The sequence below is a fragment of the Colius striatus genome, chromosome 13 (assembly GCF_028858725.1).
Source record: "Colius striatus isolate bColStr4 chromosome 13, bColStr4.1.hap1, whole genome shotgun sequence".
Classification (NCBI taxonomy): domain Eukaryota; kingdom Metazoa; phylum Chordata; class Aves; order Coliiformes; family Coliidae; genus Colius; species Colius striatus.
This window is the reverse complement of record NC_084771.1, coordinates 12,224,181-12,236,749: the sequence shown is the minus strand read 5'-3', so window position 1 is coordinate 12,236,749 and position 12,569 is coordinate 12,224,181. Positions and strand designations below refer to the sequence as shown.

The 12,569-nt window shown below is 37.2% G+C and overlaps 1 protein-coding gene across 1 annotated transcript in view; it reads left to right on the top strand.

Annotated features, from left to right (window-relative positions):
* The window catches only part of LRCH2 (leucine rich repeats and calponin homology domain containing 2), a 59,132-nt gene extending 47,906 nt beyond the window's left edge, over positions 1 to 11,226 (top strand). Inside the window, exons 20-23 of the mRNA XM_062007004.1 lie at positions 1,584 to 1,696; positions 2,655 to 2,792; positions 3,066 to 3,143; positions 4,256 to 11,226. Coding sequence (XP_061862988.1) covers positions 1,584 to 1,696; positions 2,655 to 2,792; positions 3,066 to 3,143; positions 4,256 to 4,375 — 449 coding nt within the window. The 3' untranslated portion in view covers positions 4,376 to 11,226. The remainder of the gene's footprint in view (positions 1 to 1,583; positions 1,697 to 2,654; positions 2,793 to 3,065; positions 3,144 to 4,255) is intronic.
* Positions 11,227 to 12,569: the final 1,343 nt, after the last annotated feature.

The following is a 12,569-nucleotide window of genomic DNA, read 5'->3' as shown; positions in this document are numbered from 1 at the left end:
GTTTGGAAAAGTCACTGTGTAATCTTTTTTCGAGTTAATACCACTCTTCTCTGTTTTTAAGGGAACAGTCTGTGCAAATTCATTAAGTGACCTCAACTCTTCAGTTTAAATTTATTCAATGTTTATGGTAGCAAAGCTTGACCTCCTTAATACTAGTCTGTGAGCTCTCAGTAGCAAGATATGTCTATCTGAGGTTGTGAAGTAGCTTCTTTAGGGCCCTTATATCACTTGACATTTGTAAGCAGGTGCATGAAACTTCTCTGCCAGATATAGTTAGGTTAGTTGCATGTACCAGGCTGTATGATCATTTAGAGGCTTCAGAGTTACCTACATCCTTGAGTGCAGGAAGGTGAAAATTGGAGGAGAAGACTTTTCAGCCCAGCTCTTCTCAGTGTGGTGGCAGGTCTCCTAGGAAGCTGTAAAACAGCAGCACTCTTTTCACTGAGTTCTAGGAAGGTGAATGGCATCTTCTTCCTTAGTTACAAGACAAAATCCTTGTGGTTTTTAGGTGTTTCCATAGATATGTTGGTAACGTGCAATTGCATTTTTCTGTATGCAGACTACATACTGTCCTAATATAAAAAATCACAGTGATGGTTGCAAGAGTATCCATAAAGATTTGTTATTTTCAATTGCTAGATCTAGTGCTAAAATCCAAACTATTAGAAACAATATAGAAAGTTCTAAAGGTGTAAGTATTGACTTTTTTGTCTCAAAAGCGTGAGGTAAGATGGATATTGTGTTATTTGTACAGAAGGATTTTTATTTGCCAGTGTTCTATAAAGTAATAGAATTGTCATTTGAAGCCTTTCTGACCATGAGGAATAGTGAATGTAATTATTTAACTGACCTTCTTTTTAAAGAGCTCTGAATTTTCAAATGACAAATTTCATGTTTTTCAACTAGTCCTCGAAGCAATCACTGTGTGATCTGCACAGCTAACGTGTGCACGTGTGTGTACATATACTTTTTCTAAGTCTTTTTTTGTAAATTGTTTTGGGGAGTTCTACCTCCTTTTTCAGTCTTCATAAAGACTTTATACTTGATTAAAAGTAAAACACAATGAAGATACTTTCAAAGCCAGTTAGCCAGAAAAGCTTGGAGAACTGCAAATGAAGTTAAACATAAGAAGAAACTATTTCACTGTTCAGGTGAGGGAGCCCTGGCACAGGCTGCCCAGAGGGGTTGTGGAGTCTCCTTTCTTGAAGAGAAACACCTGGACATGTTTCTTTGCGACCTGATCTAGGTGAACTTGCTTCTGCAGGGGAATTGGACTAGATGATCTCTAAAGGTCCCTTCCAACCCCTACCATTCTATGATTCTATGAAGCTGTGTATCTCAAAAAGATACTGAATTTTGAAGTCAACTTTATCTCCATATTTTCAGTTACCTGTTTGCAGTTAAGTAATATGCCCTTTATATTTTATTTGAAAGGTACTTAAGGATCGGGATATTTAAATATATTTCTTCTGAGAAGTTGTGCAGCTTTTTTTTCCTGTTTTTGTCCTTGGTTTCAGGTTTTTAGTCACTGCATTTTTTTGATCTGACTAATTCTGAAAACTAACTTCACTAATGTTTAATAGCTTTCAGCCGTGCATCACGCCAGGACTATGGTGCAGTGGATCCTGGATTTACAATGAGGAGGAAAATGGAGCATTTAAGGGAAGAAAGGGAACAAATAAGACAGCTTCGCAATGTATGTACCATTATTTACTATATGGGTATAATGCATTTAGTTTTCTTTGTACCACAATTTAAACCTTTATTATAATGGGATTTTTTAACTGAAAAATAAAGTGAAATGAAAAATTCTTCTAGGTTTCTGAGGTTTATGTTTTCTTAGGGAGACAATACGCCTGAGTTTGCTGCTACTTGACCTGAGATTTGAAGAAAAGTGGTTATAGTCATATGAACAGCCAAATGCTGTATTTCAGACTTTCTGTAGGTTGTTTTCTGTGTAGTTCTATTCTCAAGATACTTAGCAGTTATAGTTAACAGTAATTGCAGCACTTCTGCTTTCCAGGGCAGTACTAATGTGGGGTGTAACTTCTGTGAAGCCTGTTCTCTCTTATCTGGTGCACTCCCTGAGCAGTGAAGAGTTGTCGGGATGGGAAAAAGTATTCCTTGCCTCCTTTCTTTGTTTTGCAATACCAACGTGGGCACTTCTTGGCCACCTTTTCCGCAGCTGTTTAACTGTCATCTGCAGGTGTGCAACAGCCATGCCCAAAATGGTTGTGTTCCTTTTTTTTTCTTCTCAGTAAAATTATGTATGACTTCATCCCACAAGTCCTGCACCCTAACAGCTAATGAAGACTTCAGCCCAATGTTTATGTCCTTAAATTCTGTGCTTTCCTATTCTGAGTGGTTAGTCCATCATATGGCTTTGAGAGCTGTGTATCATGGTAGTTCTTGACTGAATGTCTTTCTCAGTATATGTGGTTGTGTCATTGAATAATCAAACAGAACAAACAAAAGGAATGTAAGGTTAATGATGAAAAGGATATTTGTACTCAGTAAAGTGCTAGTTGATTCTGCTCACTTTAGTATTAAAATGTCTCTTTTAAATGGAATGCTCTAAAATACCATGGATTTAAATTAAAAAAAAACCACAACAACTAGCTAATGGTGGAAGTAACTTCTGGACTTTTCAACAGAATCTTGAGTCAAGGTTAAAAGTAATTTTGCCTGACGACATTGGAGCAGCGTTGATGGATGGAGTAGTTCTTTGCCATTTAGCCAATCACATAAGGCCACGTTCTGTTGCCAGCATTCATGTACCATCGCCAGCAGTGGTAAGTCATTTATCTCACTTTTGTTGCATCTTGCATGAAAACAAGCTTTTGAAGTTCAGTACTAAAATATCATGAATTGTATTGTTTGCATTCCTCACTTGAATTTTTCTGCAAGAAGCATTAACCAAGGCTCAGAAGTTTTAAGAGCTGTATTCATATACTGAAGCCTTCATAGAATTTGTTCTGTGTTTTAGCAACTGTAACTGAATTTGCATCAGAAATACACAATCCTTCACGAATGTATGATGAAGATCTAACATCCTGTCTTTACAGCCTAAACTCAGTATGGCAAAGTGCCGAAGAAACGTTGAAAACTTTCTTGATGCTTGTAAAAAATTGGGCGTCCCACAGGTACACCAATTGTTTTATTGACTTTATAGTTATAGTCACAGAGATGTTAAGCAGATAACAAAGTTGCATTTTTGAGGAGACTTAATTCAAGGAGCACTAGTGATTATAATACAAGGGAACTTGAAAATACAAAAAGTCCCATTTATGGCCTGTGGCATAACCTTGAGGAAGCTACTTTATGGGTTTCTAGTAACTGACTAGAAATAGTAATCGATTTTAAAGGGAGATCAGTATTATTTTTGTTATCTAAACCACAGAACAGATGCAAGAGGATGATGTAGTATTTGAAAATCTTGAGAACAGTGACTCACTTTACAGGATTTTTCCTAGGCAGACAATGAAATTCATCACAATTACAGAAATGGGTTGCCCAACTGATAAGATGTCTTTAGCATGGCCATAGTTGCAGCCCATTATTCATGCTTCCGTTGCACAAGGTCATCCTCTTCCCTGCATGAGGGGAAAAAAACTGAAGATTAAATAATTCCCTGAATATTACAGGAGACAAGAAACTCCCTTGACCCTTTTTAGTGGAACAAGAAAATCAGTTCATGTATTTAGAAGCCTGGGTTACTCTTCTGTCTAATGTCACAGAATATTCAAAAGTTAGAGATACTAAGATTTACCTCCTGAATTACATGTAATACCAGACAGCACTTGGGGAAATTGTCCACTTTTGCTGAAGTTTGAAGCTGAAAGATGATTTTCTTGGGGAATGAGGACCTCGTCTATCAGCACTTCAAGTTTTCCCAAGAGAAAAATTGGTAATAAGCCTACAAAACAAGGGAAGGGACAAGTAGACCACTGAGCCAACAGTGCCCGTCAGCTTGTGGTTGTTGCTCTGCTTATGAAAAGAAACAGTGTTTGGCTGTGAAATTAAGTCTTTTATGTCTCTTCTGATGTTGTCATAGTTTAACACTTAAAACAGATTCTAGAGATAATTTCTGAGCACTCTGTTACTGTGGAGAAATTTAAATGTGAACTTTAAGGCCAAAGACTCTTTGTTTTTGGCCTTAGTGATCTATGTGTGACTTCAGAGAGAAATGTGTTTGGTAACGCACCTTGGGGGGAAAATGAATGAAGCTTGATAAAGTTACTGCTTTATTTTGCAGGAGAGACTTTGCTTGCCTCATCACATTCTGGAAGAAAGGGGTCTGGTAAAGGTTGGCCTCACAGTTCAAGCTCTGCTTGAATTGCCTACACTGAAAGTATCTCAGCTTTCCTCCATGTGACATGACTTCTTGGAACTTAGACAACATACCATTTGATCTGTTGATTTGGATTGCTCAAAGACAGTTCGACTTCCTACGTGGGAACACCCAAGCCATCAAAAACTATCTGCCCAGATGCTGTAGAGAGCCTTACTTTGGAGTTATATGTGAAAACCTTGGAGTCAGCTGACAGTTAAGAGACCATAATTATTCTTTCTTTTCTTTTGTAATGGATGCACAAAGAGATTGCAGTAGCATCAGGTTCTCTATCCGGTTAAGTTAAAAGCTGCCATTTAACATCTCAGTGTTACAGTTAAATGCTGGATTTCTTTTCCTATGTTGACAATTTGGAATCATTTTCAAAGTGCAAAACAGACACCAACCCCTCCCTGTCCCCTCTTCCCGTGCCACTTGAATCTTTCAAGTCAATCAGTTGATTTAAGGGTAAGACAAAAAACGTTGCAATGGGATGACGGCAAAAATGTGAGCGGCTGATCACTTGTAATCCACTTTCACTCTCTCAGAAAGCTTAATATTTGCATTCTTTATCCTTTTGCACTCCTGATTGTAACTTACACACTTCTAACATTGCCAGTATTGAGTCTGAGTGTACGGTGATTACACCAAACAGTATAAAATGGGAAAAGAACACATTTTATTGAGTTTTTTCCAGTCTTCTAGGTTGGTGCCAAATATTTTATTTCAGTTGTACTGTAGATTGTTTACATGTGAAGTGCCTGTGTAATTGATAACTCTTACTAGTCTTAAACATTTTTGAAATTTCTTTGTTTGAAATAGATGAAATGGAAATTTTTAAATATTTTAATAGTTTTTTGTAAAATCAGTATGTGGAGATTGAAGTAAATACTTCACATTTTTGATGTTGAGTGTTTTCAGTTTGCACAATTTACTTGGTTACTTTGTTGTCTGATGATTAGAAAATACTGTAAATACTTTTTATTTATGATATTTAATTTGATAATACCTAATCACTTTTTGTTTAATGTATTGTTGGACAAAAAAAACCCCCAGAAGTTGTCTACTCTTTCTTTGTTTGGGACAAATATCCCTGGTAAGACATGAGGACTAATGATGCATACAGAGTAATTTAGGACATTTTGATAAGACTGCCAAAAATCTCAGGTTTACGCTGTGACTTTCAGGATTTTGTGTAATACTGCTCCTTATCTCACATTACATTTTTACAACAGATATATCCATAATTTAGTTGGGAAATAGCAGTGTTTATCTTTTTAATGTTTACGGGACTTATTGTGTGACTTACACAAGCGTGGCATAGCACATGGATCAGTTTGTACAAATGTCACTGTGCTGAGACATTGGACTTGTCTGGATAAATGTGAAAAAAGAAAACAACTCCACAGTGGTGATTTTTTGAAACTTCTGAGTTTAAGTATGTGTTTGCTGCTGCACAAATTCTCAGTGTTTTGAGAACATTCTGAAACCACACAGAGTTGAGTTCATCTCCAAACAAGTTCCAAGTAATTTCATCATGTTAGTAATAAATGTGTTTGCATTAGTTTGTTCTTCATGAATAGGTAGCTAAATTTAAAAACACCAACAGATCTGACTGTCACAGATCTTCTTTCAGGCCAAATTAATTTCAGTTGAGGGATATGTGTGCCAAGTGTGTGACAAGATTTGATTTTGTTCTTTCCAATTGATCGAGACCTCTTATTCATTAAAAAGAAATGAGGGAAGGGTATTGTTTACTCCTTCCTTCATTTACTGTAGCCCTTAAAATCAAGAGCTGAGAGGAAAAATAGCCTTTTAAAAAATCTTGTCATCAGGAAAAGGTGTATTTTAAAATTCGTTGATAAAAGCTGAATCATGTAATAGTCAAAACCCACTATTGTTTATATATAACGCTTTCTTAAACTACAGCTCCTGGAGAGGCTGGTGTAAAACAGTGCAAAGTCCTCAGTATAAATCTTAGTTTACATAAACACTTATTTGAGGAAACTGTGTTGCTTTGACTGTTTGAAATATGGAATTTCAAATATCTCTGTTTTTTAAATCATCCACGTATTTTTAACAACTTCAGTCTCTGTTTTCTTAATTAAAGGAAGTATCTGAAAAGCCATGCTAAGGCTAAAGTGAACAAATAACGTAATTCATTAAGCAAAATGCTTGTTGTCTGCAACATTTGAAGAAGACAAGCATTGAAAAAGAATAGGTCATTGTCTTTCTGTTCCTTGCTATGGTATTAACGTTACAAAGTTCTATTTCAGTACGTTAGCTGTAGAATCGCTGACTGGAAATGAGCACTGTCAGTCATCTGGCTTAAACTGATCTACTCTACTATTTCATTGTCATATATTTAAATACATTTTTTGATCTTAAAAGTAACATTTTTCCTAGTAGAACAAAATTTTTAGTTATATCACAGTGTAAACATTAAGAGCTCCCTTGATGGAGCATGCCAGATGCTGGCCAGGTCTTTTATTTTTTAAGCTTAGCTTATTTTTTTATATTAATGACTTATTTTATTAAGTACCTTGAAAACTGGATATGAAATTAATGTACTGATTTTAAACTGTATCTCTGAAGTTGAAAACTACTCAAATACCATTTCAATTTTTTTTAGTGCTCTCGAGTTCTTCCCCACAAACTTGGTAGAAACAGACTTGCTTTGCCATTCAGTGGAAGTTACTGTGACCTTCTCCACATTTCTAGGGAAGGAGAATCATGATTCTCCCAGGGCTTTTTAGCATTGCAAAGATTAAGCCCTTTGAATACCCTTAGGAGCAGTCTGAGAAAAGGTCCACTGTGCCTGGATTAATCTTTTCTCGTCTTTCTTTAGCTGCTTTTACAAATAATAACAATCTAAAGCCTTGCAGAAATTGGTTGTTACCATCATTTTTTTTGAGCAACTGCAGAAAAGATGCTAAAAAAGTTTTGAATTTTAAGTTTTAACTTTAAAGCAGCCCATGGAAAATGTTGCTCTCTTCCCTGTACAAGAATTTCCCTACTATCCCCTTTCACCTTTTCTATTTGTTTCCCAACATGCTCTCCTTTGTTTGTTCATAGATACAGTGACTTCACACTGTTCATTACTTCCTGCCACTATCCCTCTTCTCTTTACTTTTATTTCTTGAGGAATTTCTCCAGTGGCATTGGTGATTCCAGAATCCTTCCTCCCAACATTTAGTATGTTTGACATACCCAGTTCCTGTTTTGTGTAGGATGCAGTGTCATGACTTGGTACGGCTGACAGGATGGTTAAAAACAGAGGCCTGCCCAATTCCTACTGCAGTTGCTCGGTTTTAGCTTTGGATGTGAAGAAAAGTCATGGAACTTGCATTAAGTTTTCCTGATAAATGTTAGAGTTAACTAGGGTGCTTCTGTTGTGAATTCTGTACAAAGTTACTGCAGTAATGTGGTATGAACTGTGTAAGTTGCAGAGCAACTCAACATACAGGGCTTCTGGCCTGGTGTATTTTTTGTTCTTTGTGTTATTGGATGAAGTATGTCACCAATGGATAATCTTTCACTTAAGCAATAACATCCCAGATATTGTGAGATCTTAACACAGTAGCATTTAAAGTAATTGTTGCAGAGAGTGGTGACATCCCACACAGCATCTCAGAAAGGCTTTGCACCTGTTTCACAGTGCTGCTAATCCAGTATGCTAGCTGGGACACTACTGAGGATGCAGAAAACCATTTGTACCCGTGGATCTGGAGGCCTTCCAAACTCAGCAAAATTATCATAAAATGGGGAGGAATACATTTGAAACAATGAGATACTGAGTCATTAAGATTTTACCCAGAAATTCACTGAAGTCAATGCAAATTTTGCTCTTGTCTTCAGTAAAGGTTTCACCTTTTTGATTTATGAAACCCCTGAGCTGGAAGCAGTAGCAAACATGGCTTACACTCCTTAGATACTAGCAAAGCTTGAGTGTCAAATTCCTGACTACAAATAGTGATCTTAGTAAATCAAAGGAAACTGGAAAATATGACACTTGTTTCATTTATTTAATGTGAATTTCCTGATGTGCCATATACAGTATTGAAACAGTAGGAAATGCTACTTTGAAGCACAGCTTTCATCCTCTGGGAAGGTATGTCACCTCAACAAAATTGCAGGTGAGAACTACCATCAGTTATTTACTGCACTAAAAGCTGTATTTCACATCTCTTACTATTTAGCAGCAGTCTTCTCAGATTTTTGACATAAATCTGTAGCCAAATTGAAACAAAAAATGAAATGGCATCAGTTTTCACTGAAACCGAATTTCCACTTGTCTTCTCAGTATTGAAGAGAAGGACAAACATCTGGCACTTCTTCCTTCTGAGGATTTCTTAAATGTTTGTATGAAAGGTGGCTGTTTAACATATTGCAGCTGCAGTCTGCTGTTTTGTCTCTGAACTGGTCTGTACACCAGTGCAGAGATACAACACGATAATAATTCACCTGACTTCAGAGGGAGTTTTTAGCACTCTTTGCAGATAGGAGACAGTTTTGTAATAGTTCAAATTTCTCTTCTTCCTCGCTAAGTCAGGCTAATGTATCTGTTTCCCTCAAGAGGTGCATCATATTACAGTGACCTCTACTGGAAAAACAAAAGCAAGTAAGCAAAAGCCCACCCCAGTACACATAAAACTGGTGAAATCTCTCCTGTTTGCAGGTGACTCTGGAGCTTTCTGTAGAGGTTTCGGTATTGAGAAATTTGTTATCTTGGTTTTCCCAAAGCTCCTGTGTTTTGAATAGCTCTGTTCTAGTGCTGCAGAAGGCATTGTTGAATGTGTAGAGCATTTGGCCTGTTCCAAGCCCTTCTGCCATTTGCTCTACCCTTAACTTTGTGAGACTGTGTGATGCAGCTGCTGAAGGACATGTGCTGCTGCTGCCTCCTGCACAGGCTGCAGAATTCTTTTATTTAAATGATTGCAATCAGAATAAAAACACTAAGAAAAGATGTCACTTTATTTGAGAGTAATAGATAAGTAGCTGTTTACCAGTATTTAAGTTCTATTGGTGAAGCATGATGTAGTAAGATGTGAAGCTTGGAATAGGAACTGCAGAACTTCACTGACAGAAAATTGCTGTTCTTGTTCCACATGCACCCACATCACTGTGGGATAGAAGTGATTCCTTTACAAATGGAAGGAAAGGTGAACTGTATTTTTTAATCAGAAACTATGGCACAGATCTCTTACCAAAAAGAAATAGGAAGGTAAAAAATGATTCTCTTCTTGTGAAGAGAGCTTCTGCTTATCTTGACTGTTAAACCAGAGAACATGTTTAATTAACTGAGTTTTAGTTGAAACTTGCCCGTACACAGGAACAGTTCTGGCTCTCATGTTTGTTGCATGATAAAGTGCTTTATTTATCTTCATTTTGCAGAGTACAATTCTGACAGCATGTAATCTTACATATGTGGTTATATTCAGTATTTGTTTCCTCCTTGGTTTTGACCTTTGTCTCTCACTTTTTTTTAACATAGAGGCAAAGGGAAGTAAAATGACTTTAGGCTACATGATTAATTTCTGTGGAAGGAATACAAGTTGTTATAACAATTACATCATCATTTTTAGTTCCAAGGTTTTTATGGCCAACTACATTTTTCAAAGAAGAGCTTTTATTGTGTTTTTTTTCCATACCTATTTTAGGATCTTGATCTTAAAACAAACAAAGCCAAAAAGTCTTGCCAACGCTCCTTTAGTATCTTAACAAATGCTGAGGAGAAGCTCAAACTGACATCAAAATTAATTGTTTTTGGAAACATTTTAGGAGTATTAGCTTTTATGGTTGAACTTGATGATCTTAAGGGTCATTTCCATCCTAAATGACTTAAATGGAAACAGAATTTCCCTCAATAGTTTTCTAACTTGGGCTACAGCATGAAATCAGTCACTTCAAATGAATTCTTGGGTACTAATGAGAACTTCGTCACTTCTTTCAAAGTTGTGTGAAATACAGCAAACATGACTTCTTTTCTTTTTTTCACAGTAGTTTTATGAAGGCAAAATGTGAAATGGAGAATATTTGGTAATAATCACAAGGGTATGTTTTTCTTCTTCTGTTTCATTTTTAGATCTGAGCGACCCAATGAAATCTTTCCAGATTTGCTCTGTTTGGTTAGGATTTGTTGATGCCATTCATGGCATGAGAACTCCCACTGCTTGGTATTAATAAATGCATTTTGGAGCATGTGCAAGGTTGTGCTCTTCACATGCCAATGTTGATATGGTTGTGTTTGTATTAAGCATTGATGCAGCTGTTCCTGTCTGTTGCACCTGCAGATAACGCAAGGCTCTGCTTCCCACGAGGGGCATCGCAGGCACTGCAGAAGGGTCATTTGATGGGTTACGTTGGGAATAATGTGAATACTTTTTGACTCTTAGGTAATGTGTAGGATGAGGAAAATGTGGTTGGTTTACAATTATCACTCAGTTGGTATTCAGTTATTTGATTTTGTAACTCGTGGTTATGAAACTCGGACAACGCAACGTCACCAGACGATCGAGATGTAAATGTGTTGCGGGACGTGACCGAAGTAGTTCTGAGGCACAGTTGGAGAGTGATCATTTAAAAATAGAAGCTTAAATCGTGTAAATACTTGCAGCATCTTTGCTAGTGCGTTTTAAATTCATTCTGCGTTTCATGTTCTTGTGAAGTGCATCTTTCACACTTCTGAAGATTGTCTCCATATGTATCAAGTCTCTTTTTTCAGGCCTTCCATTCTTGCTGGAGCTTCCAACGTCTGTGTTTCTTTTGAAAATGTTCCTACTGTTATTTTCTATGTAAATAGATGGTTTTTGTATTAAATTTGCATGGATAAAACCTACATTTCCAAAACCAGTGTACATACTCTGTGGATAAAATACAAACTGTTTCTTAACTTTCATGTAGTCAAGTTCTTCAATTTGATTTCACTTCACTTTCCTTTATTCTTAGTAAACAAGGAGGATTTGTTGCATGTCCTTTCGAATGCCTGTGGTGCAGGTTTGATATGCAAGGAGGCAGGTCACATCTGTCAGTGACCAACAAAAGAAATGTTAACTCTTCTTCCAGGGAAATCTAGGACACTTTTACATATAAAGTATGTTACAACTTCAGTTTTGACCATCAGGGGTGAGAATAAGTGAAGATAAAGATGCCGTCGCCTGTAGCAGGGTTTGTATACACTTCCACACTTCCCTGTCTTGTACAACATGAAGACTGCCCACTGTCACAGCATATACATTTGGAGCAATGTAAGTTTTTTGAATCTTGCTGCTGATCATCTTCATCCAGTACAGAAACTCCTACAGACAGAGGTGTTCTGCTTTCTCCCCCTTCCCTGGGTTGGATCTGGCAATAGCACAGGTCACCTTTTGTGTGGTTGGCGTTAATTGCTCAATCCAGGGTTAGGGCAACAGAACTGCCAGAATTTGGAGCTGTAGTTAGGTTGAGCTATTCAAATGTAGGTTAGAATTGTATACAAGAAAAGTGAGTTTACCACCTTCTGTTGATTTAAAGGTCTGGACAATTTTATTGTTAAACCTGAATATTGAAAGTAAATATTCTCTTTTTCCCCTGTGAGACTCTTGGTTCTGCACCTGCACGCACCCAGCTGTTCTGTGTTTCCTGATGAAGCACAATTTGGGACTATAAAGCAGAAATTGAGGAACAACATTACAAAGAACGTGAGCACCATCCCTTGACAAAGGCTTCTAAACAGTTGGAACTTGAATGTTGCAGTTAATCAGTGTGGGGGTTGTGGCTAAAGTATTCTGTTGAATGTGTTCTGTTTCCACATACACAGAAAACTTTCCTCTTAGGAAAAGGCCTTTCAGGTCTCCAAGGGGAATGATACCATATACAGAGGCCTGTGTTCCAGGCTGAACTTCATGACCATGAGGTTTTTGGCCATCTGCTTGGGGAAGGTCACTGCTGAATATGCAAAGTGTTGTGAGCAAAACCAGTTCTGCCATTTCCACATGAAATGTATTAAGACACATGTAAAATACATGAAGCTTTGCAGTGTACACCTTTTAATTATCGTTTGAGCTTGGTAGTTTTGACCAGAGTACCACAAACAGGTATGTTCCTTTAGATTGTCAGTTGTAGATAATATGGCTCAGATGGGGACTTTTTTTCAGAGTCATGCATGAGGTGTTAAAGTTTTGTAAACAGTTGCTCCAGCTATAAACAAACCATAGGTTACAACACCTGCCTTGCTGAAGGTGTCTCTGCTGTTGCCAGG